The sequence below is a fragment of the Mus caroli genome, chromosome 1, assembly GCF_900094665.2.
Source record: "Mus caroli chromosome 1, CAROLI_EIJ_v1.1, whole genome shotgun sequence".
Taxonomy (NCBI): domain Eukaryota; kingdom Metazoa; phylum Chordata; class Mammalia; order Rodentia; family Muridae; genus Mus; species Mus caroli.
Genome location: NC_034570.1, coordinates 119,467,432 through 119,491,173, shown reverse-complemented (window position 1 = coordinate 119,491,173; position 23,742 = coordinate 119,467,432). Strand labels below are relative to the sequence as shown.

At 41.3% G+C, this 23,742-nt stretch overlaps 1 protein-coding gene across 3 annotated transcripts in view; it reads right to left on the bottom strand.

Annotated features, from left to right (window-relative positions):
* Ccnt2 (cyclin T2) overlaps positions 1–18,743 on the bottom strand; it is a 32,171-nt gene extending 13,428 nt beyond the window's left edge. For 2 of the 3 annotated variants that reach the window (XR_002377582.2, XM_021158792.2), the window contains exons 1-3: positions 18,528–18,722; positions 17,740–17,821; positions 630–758 (exon numbers count right to left, since the gene is read on the bottom strand). Coding sequence is in view for 2 of the 3 variants with exons in the window: in XM_021158792.2 (XP_021014451.1) it covers positions 630–758; positions 17,740–17,821; positions 18,528–18,685 (369 nt within the window). In the remaining variant the exon portion in view is untranslated. Of the gene's footprint in view, positions 1–629; positions 759–17,739; positions 17,822–18,527 lie in introns of all 3 variants that reach the window. The other variant, XM_021158787.1, reaches the window with a different exon arrangement.
* Between the last annotated feature and the right edge of the window lie 4,999 nt (positions 18,744–23,742).

Here is a 23,742-nt window from a genome sequence, read left to right as displayed (position 1 = left end):
TAAAGACTAGCATGTGCGTACTAGAATAAATGAGTTTATTCTATTAACAGGAACTATGTTTATTATTTAATGTACACATATTTTGTTCATTAAAAAACCAGCATCAGTGCTGAATGTATTAATCTTCATTCAGAGCCTAAACTTAGAACTTTAAACATGACGTAAATCAAATGGAACTAACATAACTTGGTAGTCACTAAGTGGATAAAAATTCCCAATTAAATGACTTACCTATATTGCTCGAAAGATAAGTGCAAAAGCCCCCCCTGCAGCTCTCATTTCAGAATGTCACAGAACTTGAAAGAGTAACTACTGGTCTAGAGTAAACTGGAGTCTCTCTCTTCCTTCCTCTGCTAAGAGTTTCAGTGAAGAGTAACTCAACTTCTGGTTGTAAGCGCATCTATCAACAGGTCAGGTCATAAGGCCTAGCCTTTCCACTGCAGTCACACTCTGAGGATAAGTCAATGAATTCGAAAATATTTCAAATAACTGTCAATCAAAGTAGGATGATTCACAATCTTATACAATTTGGAATGACATACACATTCAAACTACACATGGGGCATCCTGTCAGACAGCTTTTACTTTCAAATTTGTAAAGAGAATGAAGACCCCCGGTCTTTACATACATCACATTTTGTGTCCAGGAGTGGCTCTAGGGGATGAAGACAAGCGTGTGCTACTTTGATAACATGTTCAAGCTTTCGAGCCTGCTCTTCCACTTTTGCAGCCAAAAACAATGCAGTAGGTGATATTATCTGTAGGAGAGAGGTTTAAAAATTGGTCATTTAAAAGCAAATACATTTTGGGAAAAGTCTCTACATCCTGGGATGGGGAAGGTAAAAAGGAATATATCATTATAGCATAAAGACTGATGTAAGAAGCTTTCCTGATGTTTTTTTGGGGGGGCTGGGGTGTTGGGGATGGAACCAGAGATTTGTACATGTTTAAATACATGCTTTGCCACTGAACTGTATATCCCCAGTGCTGATCAATTAATTCTCTCCCCTCCCCTCGCATACTTTAGCAGTGGGGCACATTGTGTATCAACTTTAGCAACACTGATGCTAAAAAGTTCTCATGACTCAGTACCACAGGGCCAGCCAATATTCAAATTATTTATTTTGCAAATATAACAGCAAGAGAGGAAGAAAAAAATGATTTTGGTTAAATATGAAAACTTTAGTATTAGTGTGTACACAGTGGAGATAAAGGAAAAAATAATACAAAGTGATACCATAGCTTAAAAAGTGAGAAGACACCAGCCAAGCAGAGCACTCTGCCTCTGCCTTCGGCTCAGCCATTACTTCTGAGTGCTTACCACTCCACTCCAACAAACTCTACATGTCTAGAAGTAAAAGACTGCACAACACACAGAATTCTGAAAATGAACAGGCTACCTAGAATCGTCATTACTTCACTACAATAATAAAAGCAGCTAAATAAACAAACAAACAAAATCCAGGAGAAACAATAAAGATTAGGAGACTAGAACCTTTTCTAAGAGGATGTTTGGAAAATCGCACCCCCCTCTAAATATAGTAAGGTAAGTTCTAACTACACATACAGTCTATGAAAGAGACTGGATTTCAACAATTATCTACTTCTGGAGTGAATAATAAACCCAGCAATTATTGACTCAGAAACAAAGGAGCTAGAGATACCTCAGTGGTTTAGGCCACTTGTTTTTTCGTTTTGTTTTGTTTTTTGAGACAAGGTTTCTCTGTGTAACCCTGGCTGTCCTGGATCTCACTCTGTAGACCAGGCTGCCAGGCTGGCCTTGAACTCAGAAATCCACCTGCCTCTGCCTCCCAAGTGCTGGGATTAAAGGCGTGTGCCACCGCGCCCAGACTTAGAGCACTTGTTATTCTTGAGAATACTCAGGTTCAATCCCCTGCACCTACACAATGGCCCACAACCATCTGTTACTACAGTTCTGATGCTATCTTCTAACCTGAGGGTACCACGTATGCATACAGCTACACAGGCATACATGCAGGCAAACCATTCATACATATACAATTTAGAAAAACAAAATTTAAAAGATTAAATACACACACACACACACTCTCAAGCGCACAAAATTCCCACAAAATGGTGATTTCTAAATGCTAAAATGCAAGTACCTATTGTTCAAAAGGCAAACAGCTGTTCTGTTATCAGAGGATCATTCATGACACAGAAATGATGCCAAAGGGGAGGTGAGGAAAGAGGCATACACTTTATCACCAACAGATTTATGCCTTTAGAAGGTATCTGGGAGAAGAAATGAAAATCCTCTCCTGAAAATGCTTGAGATTGATGAAATCCACATTGGACTATGGATCTGAAGGAGATTTTCCAGTTCAACTTCATTGGCATGAGAGTAAGTAGAATAGAAATGATTTTGAGAAACTTTCTGCAGTATAACTTCTGAGACAGTCTCACTGTGTAATCTCAGCTAGCCTCTAATTCAAGAGAGACCCTCCCCTTCTGAGTGAAGGGGTTCAAGGATATACTACCACACTGAACACAGTTTCTATGCTCACTATCTCTCAAGGCTCATCTACTAAAGGCCTAGGTAGCACACAGATTTCTAGGTCACTAGAGAAAGTTCCCAAGGGGACTGTGGCTGTTTTCTACTGATTGATACTTTGGGTTTTGTTTGTTTGCTTGTTTGTTTGTTTTTCGAGACAGGGTTTCTCTGTGTAGCCCTGGCTGTCCTGGAACTCACTCTGTAGACCAGGCTGGCCTCGAACTCAGAAATCCGCCTGCCTCTGCCTCCTGAGTGCTGGGACCAAAGGTGTGCACCACCACGCCCAGCAATGCTTTAGATGTATTGCCTTTGCCAGAATCCCAAAGCAATGGCAGCAGAAACATAAATCCTAAACCTTTTTACAGTGACAGAAAGCTGAATACTCATTAACAGTCAGAAAAAAATGTTACAATAGTAATGCTAGAGAATTTCAAATTATCAAGAATGCCTCAAGTAAGCTTTCAATCCCAGCACTCAGGAGGCAGAGGCAGGCAGATTTCTGAGTTCAAGGACAGCCTGGTCTACAAAGTGAGTTCCAGGACAGCCAGGGCTACACAGAGAAACCCTGTCTCGGAAAACCAAAAAAAGAATGCCTCAAGTAAATCAAGTCTGCAATCAGTTAAAGAGCAGACTGAGTCATTCATTTGCATCCCCATTATCTATCACTGAGTAGCTTATGTTCAGTGTTTGCTAGTGTATGACGTAGCTAAAGATACCCAAAGGCACTGATATCAAATTCCAAGCACTCCAGATGCTGCTCTGGAAATCTGAGAGCCATCAACTATGGGAGAAATTCAAGAAGTCCTCAATAAAACAAAAGTTAGTACTTCCCCACAACCCCTCATTTATGATCTTGCTCGCAATCTATAGGAGGTGAGCAACTTAGTTAATCTAGTCTTCAACTGCTAACGCTAACAAGAGGAAAACAAGAGAGACTCAAATGAAAACACCAAGGCAGACTTAAATTTACTTCCTAACTACAGTTCTCCTATTTGCCCCAAAGGCATTTATTAAAGTCCCTACCAAATTTCTCAGCTAACTCATACAATTCCTAACAATACCTCCCCATCCTCTTCACACTAGCAAGCAAGTCTCAATATTAAAACAAAAACAACAACATTCAAGCTACACAACTTTTCTTCTTAGAAGATAAGACAGTTTCAATTGGCTTTCCAAGTGTTACATCACTTTTAAAACAAGACGCATACAAGGAGTTAGGCAGACATCAGTGGGGCAGATTCCTGGTTTCACTACCCACACTCTTTCTCATGGAAGTCTTTCTGGTACCCATAAATGGCTTACATCTTGTCTTCTGCAGTATAGTACTAAACCTAACACTCTTCCTAGTTAGTTCCTGGGAAACCCACTAATTCCATCCCACACCTCTAACAGCCTACAAACATCTTACTCCATTAGGGCTCCAAACAAACCCAAACCCTTTTTTAGATGGACCCCTGGTAACTAACAGCTATCTGAGCTTTAAGTTCAAGGTTGACTTTGATCATACCAGATATGACTGCATTCTATATGGAAGACTGTCTTTTCTGATCAGCTTACAAGAATTCCTGAGGGTCTGGGCAAAGCATAGCAGCTCTGTTATGTTCAAAGCTGAGTTTGAAAGCTGCTAGCATTTTCTGGCACATGTAAACATGGTATAAAGCCAAAGAATTAACACCATTATTAGAAAAGTACAGATAGTTTTGGTTTCTGTGACAATACAGAAACAGATTCAGTTTACTGGGGAGAGGCACATATGGTACTTTAGTGTTCTAATATCTGGTTCAAAGGCCTTCTCAAACTACTTCAGCTAAAGAAAAGTGGAGGAAAGTTGATCATTCATTCATTCAAAACAGGGTTTCACTACGAAGCTTTGGCTGTCCTGGAACTGAAGTAGACCAGGCTGGCCTTGAACTCAAGAGATGTGCCTGCTTCTGGGGCCTGGGATTAAAAGTGGACAGTGCACCATCACACCCAGTTCCTCTCACTTTTTTGAATGCTACATTCTCAAGATAAATTTTTGCAGAAATCTAACATAAAAATGCTGGTGATGAGAGTAGAGGTAATTAAGAGGCCGACTGTAGCCAAGTAGCCAAACTGTTTCTCTATACTATTTTCTAAGTAGCACAGGCAAATTATTCTGTGACCCAGGAAACAATACCTGTTTACGTAGCTGTGGTAAAAATATAACCAACTAATATATGCATGGCACTTTGGGTGGTACTCCATAGGAATATGACAGATATTACTATGTGAAATCAAACAACTCTGCACTGTTAGTTCTGATCTTAAATTTAAAAAGCTTATTTAAAATGCCCTCTTTTGCTTACTTCTTCCTTCAAAGGTTTTGTTGTAGACCTAAGAATACTTAAGCACTGAAATCATGACATTTGACCTCACTTCAATGACTCACACTCATATTCCTCTCTTCCCTTGGACTATGCCTTTCTGTGTCTTCACTCTTACCTCTTGCTCTGCCTCCTTTCTCCATATGCTCTCCTCCTGCCCATATGTGGCCACTCTCTCCCCTCTGCCACAACACCCTCTCACTGCTGACCCTCTTCTCTCCAATGTTGGCTTCAACCTTGACGGTTGGAAGCAAAGTCAACTGAATTAACGGAAGGGTAGGGTAATTAATTACTAAGTTGTTGAAGATGGATGTAATTGGTCAAGTTTCAAATGACTATTTGGTTCTCACTGATTTAATAGTCTTGATGAGCACGATTGCCCTAACTAAATAAATGGGCTGACTGGTCCATGCTTGCTGAGAAACTAGCAGCAGGCTTACTCTAATTGGCTTTGCTGTACTTTTATGCTTTCAGAGTAGGAAGACGTTCCTCCTGTTCTTTAACTAACTGCCCTATATATACCTTGGCAACCCTCAAATGAGACTAATTTTTTAGTGTCTTTTAAGGCGGTTTCATTAATAAATACTCACCTAGTTCTAATTACAGCTAAAAACTGGGAAGTACTTATGGGGGAATATCTATACTTTAGGACAAGCTGGTAAAGGTCCACAGTTAATGAGGAAATCCACAAAGGACTGGAGAGATGGCTCAGCACTATAAGAACGCTGGCTGACAAGGGGCCCAGACGCAATTCCCAGAATCCACAAAGTAGTTCATAACAGTCTGTCACTCTAGTTCCAGGGGACCTGATGCTCTCTTGTGGCCTCCAGAAAATTGTGGTGTATATACATATATACAGACAAAACACTTATACACAAAATAAGTAAATCTTAAAACAACAACAAAATACTCATACACTACGATATGCATAAAAGCTTTAATGCACAGGTTTAAGTATTCTACACAAGCCTTACTAAGGACACACTTTCTTTTCACTATCTTCAGATTTAAGCAGAAAGCAATAATCATTCCCATTTAAAAACTTCTAAAGGAGTTCTTGGCTTTAAATTTAGGTTTTGGCTTTTTCTTTTCTTTTTTTTTTGACTGATATACTAGTATCTAGAACTTAAAGCAGAGATGTTAACCAGAAAAACTCAACCACAAATAACAAGTAACTTGGAAATCTCTTAAAAGTAAAATTAATTCAGATGTACTTTATTGAAATAAACTGAAACCAGTATAAATGTGTTAAATGTTTATATTTCTGCCATATTAGAGCTCTAAAATGCGGCATTTTATAGCAACACTGTATCTCAATTTAGGTGTTACTATCTCAACAAGATAAAACACAGGTCTATTAAAACAACACTGTGCTCAGCAGGAATTATGTTATCCTGCTGAAGTTCTGAAATTAAGATTCATTACATATCAGGTTCCTAATGCAATCTCTAGGCTTCACCACTTCTGCTTAGTGCCTATCATGACCTCCCTCCCAGCTTCCATCCAGGAGGATGCAGTAAACATTCACCAGTAGGAAACAGCTCAAACTACTTGCTCTTAGCTATTTAACATCAGACTCGAAGATAAGCTCTAGGTAAATTTCTTCTCTCCCACTAGGATACATGTCCCTTAAGGGACAACATTGTTTATGTCTTCAGTATTTATGAAGAAAGTGGCAAATTCCATCATTGCTTGTTACGTTGGTATGAACTCAATTTGTAAAACACTGATCAGTACTGACTGTCATGTAAACGAATAATGCACTGCTACTAAGCACCAGTGACCAGCTTTATATCTTTACTATTAGCATACACTCTGTACAATGACTTCATATTTAAAATGCTGGCAATGAACAAGTAATGATGTCACAGCCTTCAGAGAAAACCCCAAATTTCTCTCTAAACATGGCCATACTGTATCAGCTTTACAATCAGAACCTTAAGTGTAAAAGTCAGATTATTGCCTCCATATGTTGAGTTGTTAGTTCCCCAAGTCTTCCCCATCCTATAAAACATGGTACACATGTAGATGATGATGATCTAACTGGATTTTCACTTAGGAAACTATTTTAATCACTTACAAACCATTAACAATCTAACTCTTGTTCTAGAGCTGCCTTGAAAGTCAGTGTAAAGAGGGAAACAAGGTTCCCTCTCTTGTGTTCTTGTACTCTTCTTCACAGGACGCTAGGACCCTTGCTATAAGTTAGGCTCTTCATTTTAGGCCATCAAGCCTGCAGATCTGTGAGCCTATTATTTCTGATTATAAACTATCTGGTCTCAAGTACTTTACTATAGCTATTTTATACAAAACAGAGTTAAGAATCGGTTTTCAGCTGGGTTGCTGCTCAACAGAACAGTTGTGTAGAATTCATGAGGTCCTGGGTTCAATCTCTAGCATACCCCCTCCCCAACAAGAATAACTTAATTCTAGGACAAATGTCCTAAGCCACCATGAAAACATGGTATAAAACAATCTCGGGGAGATGTGAAGAGATTGGTGACTTAGTGGTTAACAGCACTGACTGCTCTTCCAGAGGACCCAGGTTCAGTTCCCAGCACCCATCTAGATGCTCACAACTCTCTATAACTTCAATATCTAACACTATCACACAGACATACATGCAGGCAAAACACCAATGTGCATAAAGTAAAAAAGAAAACCCTACACAGCTCTGTAATTCAGGCACTGCAAACCATTAGTCAATGCTCCTGTGACTAGGCAGATAAGAGGACCCTAATTTAAAGACACAAAGCTTTGAAGGAAATATCTTAAGGGTTGTTTTTAGAATCATTTTGAGGAAATCAATTAAGTTGTGATATAATTGGTAATATTTATCAATAAACAATTCTCCAGATGGATCAGCCCTGTTTGACAGAACAAAATTCAAGTGACTCAATTTGCTAAAGTTAAAATTAGCCAGGCATAGCAGAGCATGCCTACAATCCTACCAGTTGGGAGGTAGGCTGAGGGTGAGCCAGCCTAGACAGAGGACCCACTGTCAAAAGGACTGTTGTACACCAAAGTATTCCACATTCATTCCTAAAGGATTTATATCATTTATAAATGTAAAGGATAGGCTATTGTAGTCCTGAGTAGAATTATCATGGTCTTGGGGATATTATCAAAGGAATCAACTAAAATCCTTTATTGACTAACTTGAAAATTCTACCAAGCCCCACAGAATAACAATAAACTAGCACAACCAAAGAGAGGTCCTATACTTATAATCAAAGCACACAATAAGGCATGCTGGGAAAACCCCAAATACAAATGCAGAACAGGTTGCAGTCCTGCTCTGCAAGATACAATGCAGGGCAAGAAACCAAAGGAGAGCCAGGGTATGTGATAGGTCTGATTACAGGAACACCTCAACAGAGCTGACAGGTGTTGACTGGAAAGGCAAGGTCTTGCCGGTGAATAAAGAGCCCCACAGCAAGCTCAGGAGTATGGCTTTGAGACTGACCCCCATGCCCTCCTGGAAATCCACACCCAGGAGACCTCTGGGAGCAAGGCACAATTGTCTGGGAAAGCCAAGAGAAGGAGAAGACAACAATGAAGGAAGAGCCAACCGAAAGAAAAAGAGCTTTGTGAAATCACTTTGCAGCATTCTCATTAAAGTGCAGGAAAGCTGAGCCTCACAACAATGAGTAATCAGGGTAGTGTTAGTTCATATAAAGCCACTATAAACTTGGAAAGCTGTGCCGACACAAATCACACTGAAAAGAACTACTTAAAAAAAAAATCAGTAAATGGTGCAAGACATCTACTTGGTAAAGAATTAACTTGGAATCTTACCTTACATTGTATGACATTTAATAAGCTTAGGAATACAACTATAAATTTTTGGATGAAACTAAGAAACATTTTAGAACACTGGATTTTGCAACGATAACTTCTGTGCACTAAAAATTAAAAAAAGACAGCCTAGCATGGTGTCACATCCCTCCTCTCCCCCAAACACAGGGTTTCTTTCTCTGTGTAGCCTGGCTGTCTTGGAACTGGCTAGCTCTGTTTACCATAGTCTCAAACTCAGACTTTTTCCTCACACTCAGAAACACCCGACTCTATCTCTTGAGTGCTGGGATTAAAAGGCATGAGCCACTAGTCCCATGGTGTCTTTTAATCTCAACATTTGGGGGCAGGTGGATCTCTTAAATCTGAGGCTAGACTGGTTTAGACAGTGAGTTCTCAAACAGTCAGGATCATATATTGAGACCATGCTCTAAACAGCAAAACCCACAGAAAGGAACAAAGCACATACCCGATAGAAACCAATATCCAGAGCAATCACAAAACCCAACAATGTAATTAAAAGCCGACAGAAGATCAGAAGAAACAGTTGTCCAAATTATACGCATAAGTGTCCGACAAGCACATGGAAAGATGCTCAGCTCAAGCAAATGTCACTCAAAACAGCTGGATGGCAACACTCACGGCAGAATGGCAGCAGCAGTGTAGGCAAGGGCATGGAAACTGGAAACCCTATAACTTGATCTTGAAGATGCAAACAGCACAGCTGCTGTACAAAGTGATGTGGGAGGCCAATCGAAAATTCAAAGCAGAGGCCGAGGCAGAAGCACTGGGAAAAGCTTGCCTGGGCTGCATAGTTAGTGTCAGGCAAGTATTGGCTATGTAGTGAGACCTTGCTTACAAAAAACCAAAAACCAAAACCAAACAAACCGTTACACACAGAACAAAAAATAAACAGGCTGGAAAGATGGCTCAGTGGTTAATAGCACTGGTTGCTCTTTCAGAGGACTAGCACCCACATGGTAGCTCACAACTCTCTCTGTATAACTCTAGTTCTGGGTGTGTGTGTGTGTGTGTCTGACACACTCACACAGACATGCATACAGGCAAAACACCAATGTACATAGAATAAAAACAAATTATTTAGAAAAACAACAACAAAACCCCAAACCACCAGCCTCCTCTCCGCATATTAAAACAGTTTAGATGACTCAGCAATTCCACTTTTGGCACTATTCAGAAGGATGTAAGCAAAGTCTTGACTGACTGCTTGGGACCCTTGTAGGCAAAAGGTAGCACAACTCACGTATCCACTGACAGATGGCAGACATGTAAGACAATATGATTCAGACTTAAAAGGGAAGTTCTGACATATACTAAGACATGAAAAGCATTATGCTAAGTGGAAAGAAAAGCTGGACAAAATGTATGAACTGCTGTCTGCTTCCATTTTGTCAGAATAGCAGCAGACATGGGCATGAGATAGGAGAAAGGGGGAAGCTCCAGTTTTAAACAAACAACACAACACATAATCCCCCAACCAAGAAGAAAACAGAATCATGGTTGCCACAGGCCCAAGAATCTGTTAGTTGCAACCTTTCATTTTGAGGGAATGAAGCAAGGTTCTGGAGATGAATCAAGTAATAGCTGTAATGTATTCACACGAATATGCACAAAATACCTATTCACATTTTATCACAAAATTCAAATTGCAACCTGTTTCCTGTCATGATGTGAATACAAAATGTTACTTTGGTGCTTTGGGAAGTTAGGAACCACAACTGTGAAGGCTGTATAGAGACAGACCATGGTCCACAACCGTGAAGGCTGTATAGAGACAGACCATAGTCCACAACCATGAAGGCTGTATAGAGACAGACCATGGTTCACAACTGTGAAGGCTGTATAGAGACAGACCATGGTCCACAACCGTGAAGGCTGTATAGAGACAGACCATGGTTCACAACTGTGAAGGCTGTATAGAGACAGACCATGGTTCACAACTGTGAAGGCTGTATAGAGACAGTCCATGCCAAGTTCTTGCCAAGCTCTTTTGCTTCCCAGCTCAAAATGATGCAAGCAGTCTCCCACCAGCTCTGGCTGCTGCAAATTGGCCTGCCTACTTCTGTGGATGAAATCTTTCCTTCCTTCAGTTGTTTCTGTCAGGTACTGTGGTCATAATGTGAAAGTAACTATCACACTTCCAAACTAATGAATACCTAAGAATGGTAAGAACATAAAAGAATGTAAGCTAGATGGGATGAGAAGGGACCTTAAGGATAACTACCAGTATAGAGATATGCTCCTGTACAATCACTAGGTTATGAACACTTTACTAGCTGCTTAGAGAAAAACACCTTAATAAAAATGAGTCTGGACAACTCATTCACTAAATGAGTCTGCTTCTTCAAGAGAAAACTACCTGAACAATGAGACACATTCATACACACACTGCTCTGACTCCTTGAAGCCTGACAGCATATAGTGACAGTTAAAAAAATCACAGAAGAAAACAACACAGAAGCCACCAGCCTTGAACTTCCACGGGCATAGATAATAGGTACCATAGGTGAGGCTTGTCACGGTGGAAGATGCTTTCCCACAAACTCTAATTACATTAGTCAGGATACAGCCTTAAGGAGCCAGCTGCTGACATTGGTGGAGGTAGCTAATGAATCACCCTTCCCACACAACTGCCTTTCACACAGTGCTTTTAGTGGGAAATTTCAGGAATACAAAGAGGCCCCAGTAGCCCAGAGATAGAAGTCATATCTGAGTTAGACTTGTTTGTCACTGTAGCTGTGTGGCTTCAAAAAAGGAATGTAACCTTCATGATACCTATCTTCCTTATTTGCATGAAAATAGAGAAAGAGGGTACCCACCACAAATGAGTGCTTCAGAGCTTACAGCAAGAAATCTGCGAATTCAAAGTCACTCTTTAGGCTGGATGTGTGGGGCACACCTTGAATCCCAGCAGAGGCAGCTGGAACTGGGAGGCCAGTCTGGCCTACAGAGTTACAAAACAACCAGGGCTGCAGAGACCCTCACTCAACCACCACCACCACCTCCTCTCCCATGAAATCATCAAATAATCTTAAGCAGGATAATGAAAGCAAAATAAAACCAATAAAAAAATTTACAAATTAAGAATAAAAAATTAAAAGGCAAGAGTAAGAATACCTTACTAACAAGATCTGAGAAATGTAGAGCAAGCGCAACTAAGTAACAAATTAGTAGCTCACACAAAGGCAGTGTTTATTGTTAACACTAAATTTAATCTTAAAATTTTAGAAATACCAAACTGTCCCCAGAGCCCTTAATTTAGAAACAGAAATCACGTACGTAAGTTTTACTAAGGTCCTTGGAGAAAAGGGCATTTATTTTAAGAAATGAGCTGAATCTGCAATTACTTTTGTAGAGATAACAGAGCTTTAATTGGCTCTGTACTTCTTCACAAAATTTTTTTGTTTAATCCAGAATTCCTCAAACTCAGGACTGGTGAAATCTCCCCCTGCCCTGCCCTCAGCAGGGGAGGAACAGCTGTAGTCATTTGTGCTTATCAACTGTTGAAAAGCACTCCTAGCGTCTATGCACTCAAGACCAGTAATAGCCCCACACCCACTCACCCCCAGAAACAACAAATGGCTCCCGGAGGACAAAATTGACTCTGACTGAGAAAGATTCATTCATTGTACACTAGGCCTTCTGATGCCATCTTACAAATTAATACCTCCTTGCTTGGGAGGTAGCCCAGTTGTAGAAAACATGTCTAGTATATACGTGGCCCTGAGTTGAATCCTTACTACTGCAAAAAGTAACTACACTACATCTTATCTAGTAATTAAAATCCAAATCTGTGTTCCCATGTTAATGTTGTGTGCTACATATGACTATGGGGAAAAGATTTTTACAAGACACACACATGCATGCTCATACATGCTAAAAATATTCCAGAAAGGAGGCCCCAAAATGGTTAGCAGCTGGTACTATAAGACAGGGAAGATTTATCTTAATCCCCATTCTACTATTTCATTTACCACATGCCTATGATACTGTTCAATAATGAAATACTTTCTATCAGTGGCTCTCAACCTGTGGGTCACAAGCCCTTTGAGGGGTCCAATGACTCTTTCACAGGGGTCGCCTAGGACCATTCAGAAGCAGATATTTACATTACAATCCATACCAGTAGCAAAATTACAGTTATGAAGTAGCAATAAAAATAAACGTTATTGGGGGGAGAGTAAGCACAACACGAGGAACTGTAGTAAAGGGCCACAGGCATTAGGAAGGTTGAAAAAACCTGTTTTAAGTGCATATATGTGGAAAGTGTATTTACCAAGAAAATGAAGACGACACATTCACTAGACCTGTGAGCCAAGACAGTCAAAGGCTGAGAAGCTCCTCTGTGAGAATCTCTCTAGGCACTAGTGACAGAACAGTGAGTAAAGCCCCAAATAACCCCCCTACCCTTACAGCCCAACAGAGGGAGAAGAGAAGAGTAGCACCGTCTGAATAAAGAACAGCCTTCTTCCAAACCACCCAGGAGGTAAAGAACGTAGGAAGACTCTGGTCTTCATGCTTCCAGTGACACCAATCAAAAACGAAGCCACTACTGTAAGCAAGAAAGTGAAACAATTACAGCATAACAGGAGACTGAGGTAGAAGGACTGTGGGTTTGGAACCATCAAGGGCTACATAGTTCAAGACTAGCATAAGTATAGGGCCCCAAAATACAAAAGATGTTTAGCACAAGCAGATTTATTTTGTGTAGCTGGAGAGCAGGTGAACACATATAAATGGTGTATATGAATAAGATATGAAGCTGAGGTAGTCTCATAAGTCAAAATATTCATCCCTGAAGATTATTGGTTCTAAGTACTTATCCCTCCTAACTCAGTCATGTTCTCTTGGGTACTTATACAGGAAGAACTATAACGCATTAAAGCTTGTATATTACAGGGAGGTCTGAGTGCAGAAGGCAGTGATAGTTCTAAGAAACCCTCTAGGGGGCTGGAGAAATGGCTCAGTGGTTAAGAGGACCAGGTTCAATTGCCAGCACCCATGGCAGCTCACAGCTGTCAACTTCAGTTCTAGGTAATCTGACACCTTCAGAGAATGCACATAAAGAATAAATGGCCAGGCATGGTGGCACACACCTTTAATCCCAGAATTTGGGATGCAGAGGCAGACAGATCTCTGTGAGTTTGAAGTCAGCCTGACTTAAATAGTGGGTTTCAGGATAGCCAGGGCAACACGGAAAAAACCCTGTCCCAAAAAATTAAAAAAAGCAAGAAAGAAAAAAAAGCATTTTTTTCCTTTTTTTTTTGAGTTTATAATTCTTCTTTCCTCTTTCTCCCTCCATTATCTCCCATCTACCACCACCACCCCTCAAAGTCATGGCTTCTTTTTCTTTAGTTTTTGCTGTGTGTGAATATTCCCAAATGTGCGTACAACCTCCTCAATCCATGTGATGTTACTGGCATGTGTATGTTTTCATGGCTGACCACTTGCTATTTATTGGATAACCAGTTGGTGTGCTCTTCCCTGGGACGACCACATCTCCCACTCTCAGCAGTCCTTAGTTGCCTGTAGTTCTTTGTCTAAGGTTGAAGCCCTGAGCTTTCCCCCTTCCATGCTAATGAGTCTACTGCTGTCTTCCTTGTCCCTGTTTAGAAAACCAAAATAGATAGACAGAAGCACACCTATTTAAAAGGTGTTAGAGAGCAGACCATGACAAAGATTTTTGAAAAGATATGCTCTATATAACCCAATACTAAGGGAACTCTTGGATTTAATCAGAAATAAATGCAACTTAAAGTGAACTAGTCAGATGTGGTGCCATTTCAGGAGCCCAGCACTTGGGAGGCTGGGGCAAGAGCGAAACCCTGTAATGAATAAAGTAAACTAAAATAATAAACCATTTCTCAGAGAAGTTGGGTCAGCCTTGAGACGGAGGTAGAAAGGGCTGTGGTCTCAGGTTATACTCCACACACTGTTGGGCTAGGGCTCTTAGACTTTACTAAACTGATAGCCCCCTCCTTGTTTTTTTTCAAGACAAGTTTCTCTGTGTAGCCCTGCCTGTCCTCTAACTCAGAGATCCATCTGCATCTACCTCCCAAGTGCTGGGATTAAAGATATGTGAAGCCACTACTTGGCCTAAACTGATTAAAAAAAAAAAAAAGTTATGGGGCTGGAGAAATGGCTTGGTGGTTATGAACACTGGCTGTTCTTCTAGAGGACCCAGGTTCAGTCTCCAGCACCCAAATGATGGTTCAGAACCATCTATAACTCCAGCTCCAGAGGATCCAATGCCTTTTTCTGGCCTCTGCAGAGAACAGGTGTGCACACAGTACATTTTATATATATAAATATCTATATATATATCTAGCTATCTCACACACACACACACTCAACCAAAACACCTATACACGTAAAATAAATAAATCTTTAAAACATGCTTTCATATTTATTTTTGTGTGTTTGAGAGAGACAGGGAGGGAGTGGGGGGGGGAGATTAATTGAGATTCTTCTACTGTGTGTGTCCCACAGACCAAGTTCAGGCTATCAGGCTTGGCAGCAAGCCCCTCCTAAGCCATCTCACCAGCTCACTAGATTTCTCTTAAGCTTGATCCAAGAAGGATATTCTTTATTTACCAATCCTAAAGATAGTTTTATTCTGAAGCTATATACAGTCACTTATTCCTTAGAATGATTGGACTCTCCAAGAAAACTGACAACTGAAAAACAAGTTACTCGGTGACAGACACAGGCGAACACTGACTCTAACTCTTAAATAAACATGCACAGAAATGCTTCTTTACTTTTAAATCTGTCAATCTGACACACTAAAACAAAGCACCGAATACTGAAGGATACGTTAGCATCATGGATGCATGACAGTTTAAGACCTTACAGTTTGTTCTGGCATCTCAGCTTCTTATTCTGTTGGGTTTAATTTATCAAATGATACTTGAGGGTTTTTAAAAAATGACACTTGATTATAATCTGAGAAAAAAATTCTCAAGAATGCAAGAAAATATGAATTTAAACATGACTGATGTTCAATCTGAGATTATCACTGAAGGATCAGGTGTGTGGGAAGGATTACTGAGGCTCTGCTACTGATACAATAGTTAAAACCACCTTTAAGCTGCAAAAACAGGCTAGAAAGGCAGTTTGAGGTAAGAGGGATGATGTTGTTTCCAACCCAAACAGATAATTATCCTGCTAGGAAAGACTAAGGTTCAAGCACTCCCTCATATGCAGAAGGTAATAAGAACTTCTATAAGTCCAAGTGGTGAACGCAAGAATGCAAGTGCCCTGTACTAACTAACCAGGCAAATTGGAAGAGACAGATTCTACCATTGAGAAGGATGTTTGCTTAAAGCAAACAAACCAGGACACAAAAACAAATAAAGGAAGGGCTTAAAAAGCAAGGCATGTGGCGAGATCTCATACTGAAAATAGAAAAGCAAACCCATTCGCAAAAATAGGACATCTGCGGCTCTGCAAAGAATTTCCACAATGATTTTGACTTGTACTTTCTACCAGCATTATCCAGGACTACTGTGAAAAAGCCAAGTTTACTTAGTGCTCACTAATTCACTGCCACTTTTAGAGAACTGAAATTAAAACTGGATTCTGTTAGCATAAGCATTATTAATAGGTTCTTTTCTTCTCTACAGCACCACTATTGACCTAAGAATGATACAAAATAATCCAGATAGAGCAAGACTCAAAACAGATGAAAAGAACAGGGACTGCAAAACCCAGTTATAAAAAAAAAAACAAAACACCACTGTCTCAGACAAAAACAATTTGCAAATTTGATAAACCAGGTTAGACTTAAGATCAACTGAACTTAAAGCAGGAATTAATCTAAACCATAACATTTCTGCCACCTCAAAAGCAAAAATGTAAGAAACTTTTCTAAAACTGTTTCCTTAGCGATTGGGAGCCTAAACTCCACAAACTATCCACAAAGAACATTAAGTCCTTACATGGCTTAGTCCTACATGTGCCTTTCAGAATAACACTATAAAAATTCTAATAAAAGGCAAATTATAAAGAGAAATTAAGGGGGCTAAACATTTATAAATAATAAAAGAATGGGGACTAAAGAGTGCATTATATGGTATTCAGAAAAGAACGGTTAGAAGTCACATATTGTACCACAGACTAGCACTTAGAAGGGCTGAGGCAGGCAAGAATTTGAGGCCATTTTGCATTGCACGGTGATACAGTCTCAAAGTAAACAAATTAACTGATTTATTAAAATAACTACCTAGCTGTCAAGATAGGTATATATTCAAGATAACAAGATAGGTCTTGATATATTCAAGACCAGTACAAGACTATCTGCCAGGCTTACTGCAGCCAAAACTAACAGGACATAGGACTGAGGAGCTCAGCCCTGGTGCAGCATAAGGAGACAAGTATTGCAATGCTTGGCCCTGCTTGGTAACTTCTTCACACTGGAATTAACCCCACTGCAGGCTTCCTCTAAACAGCCTGCCTTTTCAAAGTATTACTTCAAAGCAAGACTCAATTCATACCATTTGAAACAAAGAACCCTGCACAATTAAATGTATCCTTCCCAAGTACTACACTTGACCAAACAAACTATTCGGTTTTGAGTACTGAAATTATTCTAATATAAATCACCCCAACTGCAAATTTTACATGAATAAAACACTATCGCGTTTTGAGTTAAGAAACGTTTTGTTTGTTTCTCCGCCAGGCTTGGTGGCACATTACTTAATCCCAAGCACTGGGGAGTCAGAGGTAGTAGATATCTCTTTTGAGTTCAAGGCCAGCCTGGTCTACATATTTAGGTCCAAGACAGCCAGACTTACAAGTGAGACTCTGTCTCAAAACAAAACAACACCCCCTCCCCAACAAATCCAACAACAAAAGGCTAACACTGTGCTTTACAGCTTAATTAATAAAATTCTCTCTCACACACACTCCTCTGCACGAGGCAAAACGTTTATTGCATAACTCACATTTATGGTAAATGCAGAACGCTCAATTTATAAGTAAAAACAACAATCAATTAACTTGTTTTCGCATTATCTACTCATTTTTAACATTCGGCGTCTAAAACAATAAAACAGTACTTACATTTCTGTTGAATTTGGTGAAGGAATGGTGCATATAAAACCTGTGCATATAAACAATCGCAGTGTTTATTGTAAGCTGAGAGCTGGGATGCAATGTTTAGAAAATAATCTAAGCAAAATGTTTCCAAAAACTAAATCAATTTGAATGGAAAAATCCCCTTTCCATTTACTCAAAAATCCAATCCTCAACCTGAAAGTATGTAGAAAGTCTGCGGGGAGAAATCGGTCTGGATGCCAAATTATTCTAATACGCTACGTTGGGAAAGCCCAGGAATTATTTGCAATTAGGTTACAGCTTAGTACTGTAGAAATAAAGTAGTCGAAAGGCGCGCGCCACACACCCAAAGAACATGAAACATCTCTGTGCGTTCCCACCGCGCAACAGAGCCGCCCTGAAGCCGGCACGGAAGCCTCGGAAAACACTTTCCGTGGAACATCTGCGACCTCTCTAGGCCTTTTCTGACTTCCGAAGAAGTGGAAGGGGCCGCCCCTTGGCTTTGCTCATCCCGGATTCCTCCTCTCTCGCCAGGGAAGCACTGCTATTCCCTCCCGCATCACGCGCCCCCAGACACAGCTTACACAACGCGGGCTCCCGGCCCGCCTTCCCCGGCACATCTCCTCTTTCTCCGGCTCGCCACGGTAGCTCGGGCCCTAGCTTTCTCTGTGTCTTTCCCGAGATCAAAAGACCGCAGAGGGAGCGGCGCCATGTTCCCGGGACACTAGGCCCGGTCACCCGGCGAGCGCGACCAGGGCGTGTGGGACGCAGGGCCGCAACTAGAAAAAGGATACACATTGAGACGTTGTCCCATGTCCTGGATGAGGTTGGCCGCCTGCTGGCGATGCGACAGCTCTTCATCCGCTTCTACTCCGCAGCGGCGGCTCGGCGTGTTCTCCAGCTGTTCCCGAGTAAAGAACCAGCGAGAAGAAGCTCCACGGCCCGACGCCATGACACTTCCTCCTCCGCCCGCGCCCTGAGCCCGCCCCCTCCCCGCCTGCCTCCGGGACTCCGCGCCAATGTATCCAGGCCCCGCCCCAAAGTGCTCTCCGTAGGGTGGGCCACGCCTTTTCCGGGCCTGCTGCTATCCACGCGCACGCGCAGGGACTCGCCCCGCCGGCTCGCGCAGGTCTTTTGCTTTCTCTTTCCGGTCTCCCTCCCCTCCCCCTCTCGGGCCCGCGGGACCACAATGCTCCGCGCCTCTTGTCATTGGGAGGCGCCTTAAAGTGGGGGTCACTCGGAAAGAAAAGGTCGACGCGGTGCATGCTGGGCCTGGGAGGGGCTAAGGGGAAAGGGCGGGGCGAACAGGGAAGAGGTCCCGAGGCTGCCCAATAAGGCTTGGGCGTTAGCTTTCAACTAAACGGTTTATTTTGTGCTCTGTGAGTTTGCGGGTGCGTTAAAGTCAGAAAAGGCTTTTCTAGTCTCGGCTTCGTGCTGTAGCTTCCATTTTCTTAAATGTTGATGGGTGTATTTTCTTAGCTTTGTTGACTCCTGTGTCCACGAATGGCTACCCTCCGGAGGAGTTAGCTAGGAAAGAACGCTAATTCTAGCAGTGAACTAACAGTGTCTTCTGGGTTTTTTGTTTTGTTTTGTTTTTTTAAATCGCTAGTAGATGTTGGGGGGGGGGGCATGCGCCTTTAAAACGTTACTTTAAACCTAAAGTCATTCAAAGGGTATGGGTTGTTTTCAAACGATGTGCCATGTGTCCCAGGCTGGCTTTATGTTCACTCTTGTAGTCAAGAATGACCTTGGATTTACAGTCCTCTTGCTTCCCCCTCGGATGTGCTGGGATTACAAGGCCAGTGGCATCACTCTGCAGATATCTTTCTTATTAAGTTACCTGTCAAACAATATGAAGTTAATAATTGGGAGGCCTTCCATCCAGATGAGGTCTATGGTTTTGAAGGTCTGTGTTGTTTCTGCGGGTTGGGATTGGGGAATGGTTGGGGAGAAGCAGAACGCTGTAACTCAGGTTGTCCAGAAACAAAGTGCAGGGATTATAGGCTGGTGTGCCGCATCTTGGTTGAAGTGCTGGAGCAGAAGGGCCTTAGGCACACTAGGCCAACAGTCTAATAAATGAGTGCAAGAGTAGCCAACTAAGAAAAAAAAATAGTTTAGGATTTTATAAAGTAAGGTCTCTTTTTAACTGATGATTTAATTCCATCTTTTTGTAAGGAAGCACCACTCACTTGTTTACATGTTATCTGCCTCTGAGTTAATGCCTATTGTATATGACCAAATTACACTTTAGTTTTTTAAGTATTTTCTGAAGACTGCAGTCAGTTATTGAAAACTGGCTTTTAAAAAGCCAACGAGGGCTGTTGAGATGGCCGACCAGCTAAAGGCAACGCTGTCAAGCCGGACAACTTGAGTTCACTCACCACCTATATGGTAGAGGGAAAGACCCAAATGCTACAATTTGTCCTCTAACCTTCACAGTGCTCAGTGGCACACATGAGTGTGTACACTCATGCACAATAAACAGCTGTAAAGAAAATGACCCTATCTAAAAATTCCTTAAAATGGAAATAAATAAAAGGGCTAGTGTGTTTGTGATTAAAACTTGAGGCTTTCATTTGTCAGGATTTGGGGGTTCCTGCCTCAGCCTATTGCCTGCTCTATTGTGCTATGCTAGTGTTTTGATTATTGTAGGTGGTTATTGTGAACAGCCACCTAAATAATACCTTGTTATAGATATAACAAGATCTCTCATCTTGTTACCTAGATGCTCCTAGATTGACTTAAAGTAACATTCTATAAGTGCCTTTCTACAACACTCAGTCCTAATGATAGAAAAGAGAAAAGTAGAAATGGAGGAGATCCTTTTCAACTTTATAATCGCTACAGAAGACAACAGCCAGCATGGCACTTGATGTTAAGGTGGCTTCCATATAAGATTAAGGACAAGGCATGGCTGTGACCTCTCTGTTGACTCCTTTCAACATTGTACGAAGTGTCTTCTATAATACAATACAAAAGAAACACACTGTAAGCAGATCTGTCCTTTCTGTTTTCTTCAGTTGTGCATGTTGCTGCAGGGCACATATTGCTGCGGGCATGCCAAAGCACATATGTACAGGTTGGAAGTTGACTTGAAAGACTCTTCTCACCTACCACGTGGACTGTGGGGATTGAACTAAGATCATCAGTCTTGGTGGCAGTCACTTTTATCCACTGAGCATTGAACCGTCATTCCTTCTTTACATTTTAAACACATCTTTATTGTATGCTTGAGTGCCTGCATGTATGAATGTGCACCACATGTAAGCATGGTGCCCACAGTGGTGCCAGATTTCCTGCGGCCTGAGTCCTGAGCTGCTACATAATGGGTGCTGGGGTCTAAACCTTGGGTCCTCCGAAAGAGCTGAAAATGCTTGGAGCTTTTGAGCCCCATCTTTCCAGCTCCGGCTTGCATTCCTTTTTGATACAACTGACCTTGACTTTCTGTAGCACTTCTATAATTGGCTTCACGTGATCTTGTCACTGTACCCTAAGACTGTCTACCTTCTCATGTCCATCCACGGGAGTCTTCCTTGCCCTGACCTCTCCTGCCACAAGGCTTAAATATATACTATTCTGCTATGAACAACATTTGACAGCTTCCTAGGAGATTTAATATAAATGTTTCACTACAGTCTACTGACCAGGGCACATTTCTGGCTTCCTCTCCTTCCACGCTTGCTTGCCCATACTCTCCAGCTACTATCGCACCCGAGCCTCAGCAGCTTTGTACTGTTGCCATGCACGAAGTCTCTTCATGGCCAGCCAATCTCATTTAGTCTCAAAGTCCTCTTTAGAGAGGCTTTCTTTGGCTTTACAAATGAACATTTTACTTCCCATCTGTCTCCTAGTTGCCATCACATCTTTAATGTCTTGAAGGTATCCAATAATAGAGTAATTCCCTCTGTCCTGTTCCTCCTCTTATTCCATATTCTCCTTCCTCCTTCCCAAAGCTTCTTACTTCTCAAATTGCAGAAAAGAAATCTCACCCCTTTTGTTTACAGCTATACTCCCAGTGTCTTGATCATCCTGCCTCTCTGGCACGTGGAAAAAAGTTCTTGTCGAGATGAATATAAGCTGGGCAGTGGTGCCGCACACCTTTAATCCCAGCACTTGGGAGGCAGAGGCAGGTGGATTTCTGAGTTCGAGGCCAGCCTGGTCTACAGAGTGAGTTCTAGGACAGCCAGGGCTATACAGAGAAACCCTGTCTTGAAAAAAAAAAGATGAATATGAACATTTACTATGTTTCTCAAAGTTTTGGGGTGCTCCATGTTACCTGGGAAATTGCAATCCATCCACAGGCTTCTTAGTGTCACTAATAAAAAAACAATCTAAAAGACTCAGAAGAAAGTTCAAGGACAGCTTCATTAGAATTTAAAAAGAAAGAAAAAAAATCCCAGGGTCAGCAAGCTATAAACCTTGGCATCTACCTGGAGGAGGAAGATAGAGAGGAGAAAGAAAAAGTCATGCTGTAAGCTCACAGAAAGGATGAGGAATTGTGTGTGTGTGTGTGCACGCACGCATGCATATTTGTAAGCATGTATTAGAATTTAGGATTTGGCAAGTATTAGAAGCAAAAAGAAAAGGGAAAAGTATGCTTTTTGACTGAGAATTTAGAAAAGTAGGGTTAATGAAGTTGTATGGTTGTGGTCCTTAAGCAACTGTGTAGAGGGCAGAGAGTCTGGGAAAGAAAAGTACATATTATTATTATTCTTGAAGGTGTAATTTCTTCTATCCATTTAGCACACAGAATGAGCCCACCGTTCAGAAGGGGATCTGATTCCAGCCCAGTTGGAATTGTAGGACTCTATTTAGATCAGAAATTCTACCACATTTCTCTTAATGAGCCTTTAACACTACTGTAACATCTGTGTATATATCTATGACATTGAGTAGTCAGGTCCCTTGTGATAATAAAGCAGTTGTATACTATGGTTGGTCTTGACAGTCAGTGATTGATTAAGAAGAGCCTGGTAGATTATTGCAACACCCATCTGGGTGTGTCTTTGACGCCTCTCCAGAGAGAAATTACCTGAGGAGAAACCTCTCCTGAATACAAATGGAACCACCCCATAAAGTGGAAAAAAGAAAACAATCGCCTGCCACAGGTACACTCTGCTTTCTGGTCCCAGTGGCATGAACTACTGGGCTCTGCCATACCATATCTGTGATGCTGGACTGAAATCTGTGGTATTGAACTGGAAAAAAACTGTGTCTCAATTTGTTTCTATAGTATTTGATTACAGTGGTGGAAGAGTAACTGATGAGAAAGTTGGTGTGGGGGAGAGTGGAATTATAGCTGACTGTAATTAGGAAGAACTGACTTGTAGGAAGATGTAGAGAAGCTAGCTATAGAACCCCAGAATTATGCAGACAGAACCTCTGGCAGAGAGCCGATGATTCTTTAGATGGGAACAAGGTTTCTAGTAAGAACCCGACTGGAGGCCATTTGTGTTCTGTTGCTTACATTCTGTCCGTGCCCAAGACTATGGGAAGCTAGGTTTATTGGTTATTGACTAGGTAATCTGGAGCAGGAGAATTCAAGGCAGTCCATTATTCCAGCTGTGGAAAAGGCACCCCTGGCTACTTTAAACTAGTTTTATAGGGAGAACTGGGAGCAAAAGAGCAGAGGAATGACTTGAAAAGCAATTTGGCTAGAAAAAAAAAAGCATGTTTAAAGTTAAAGGTAAAGAATGCAAGATGTTTGAAGATATTAGGCTCTTAAAAAGAACTCCGGGGCGTGGGGTGCTGGTGCTCTGTTGGGAGATAGTGCATTGAAGAAGCATTGCAGTCCTGGTTCTAGCTCTAGCACTGCATAAAAACAAATTGTGTATGGACGTACAGCCTATAATCCTAGCACTGGTGGGACGTGGGGTGGACAGAAGGTGTAAGGGCTAAATCTAACCTACAAGCCCCACTTGCCCAAGGACAGATAACTTCCTGGAATTCTGGGGGCTGTTGTTCATATATATATATATATATATATATATATATATATATATATATATA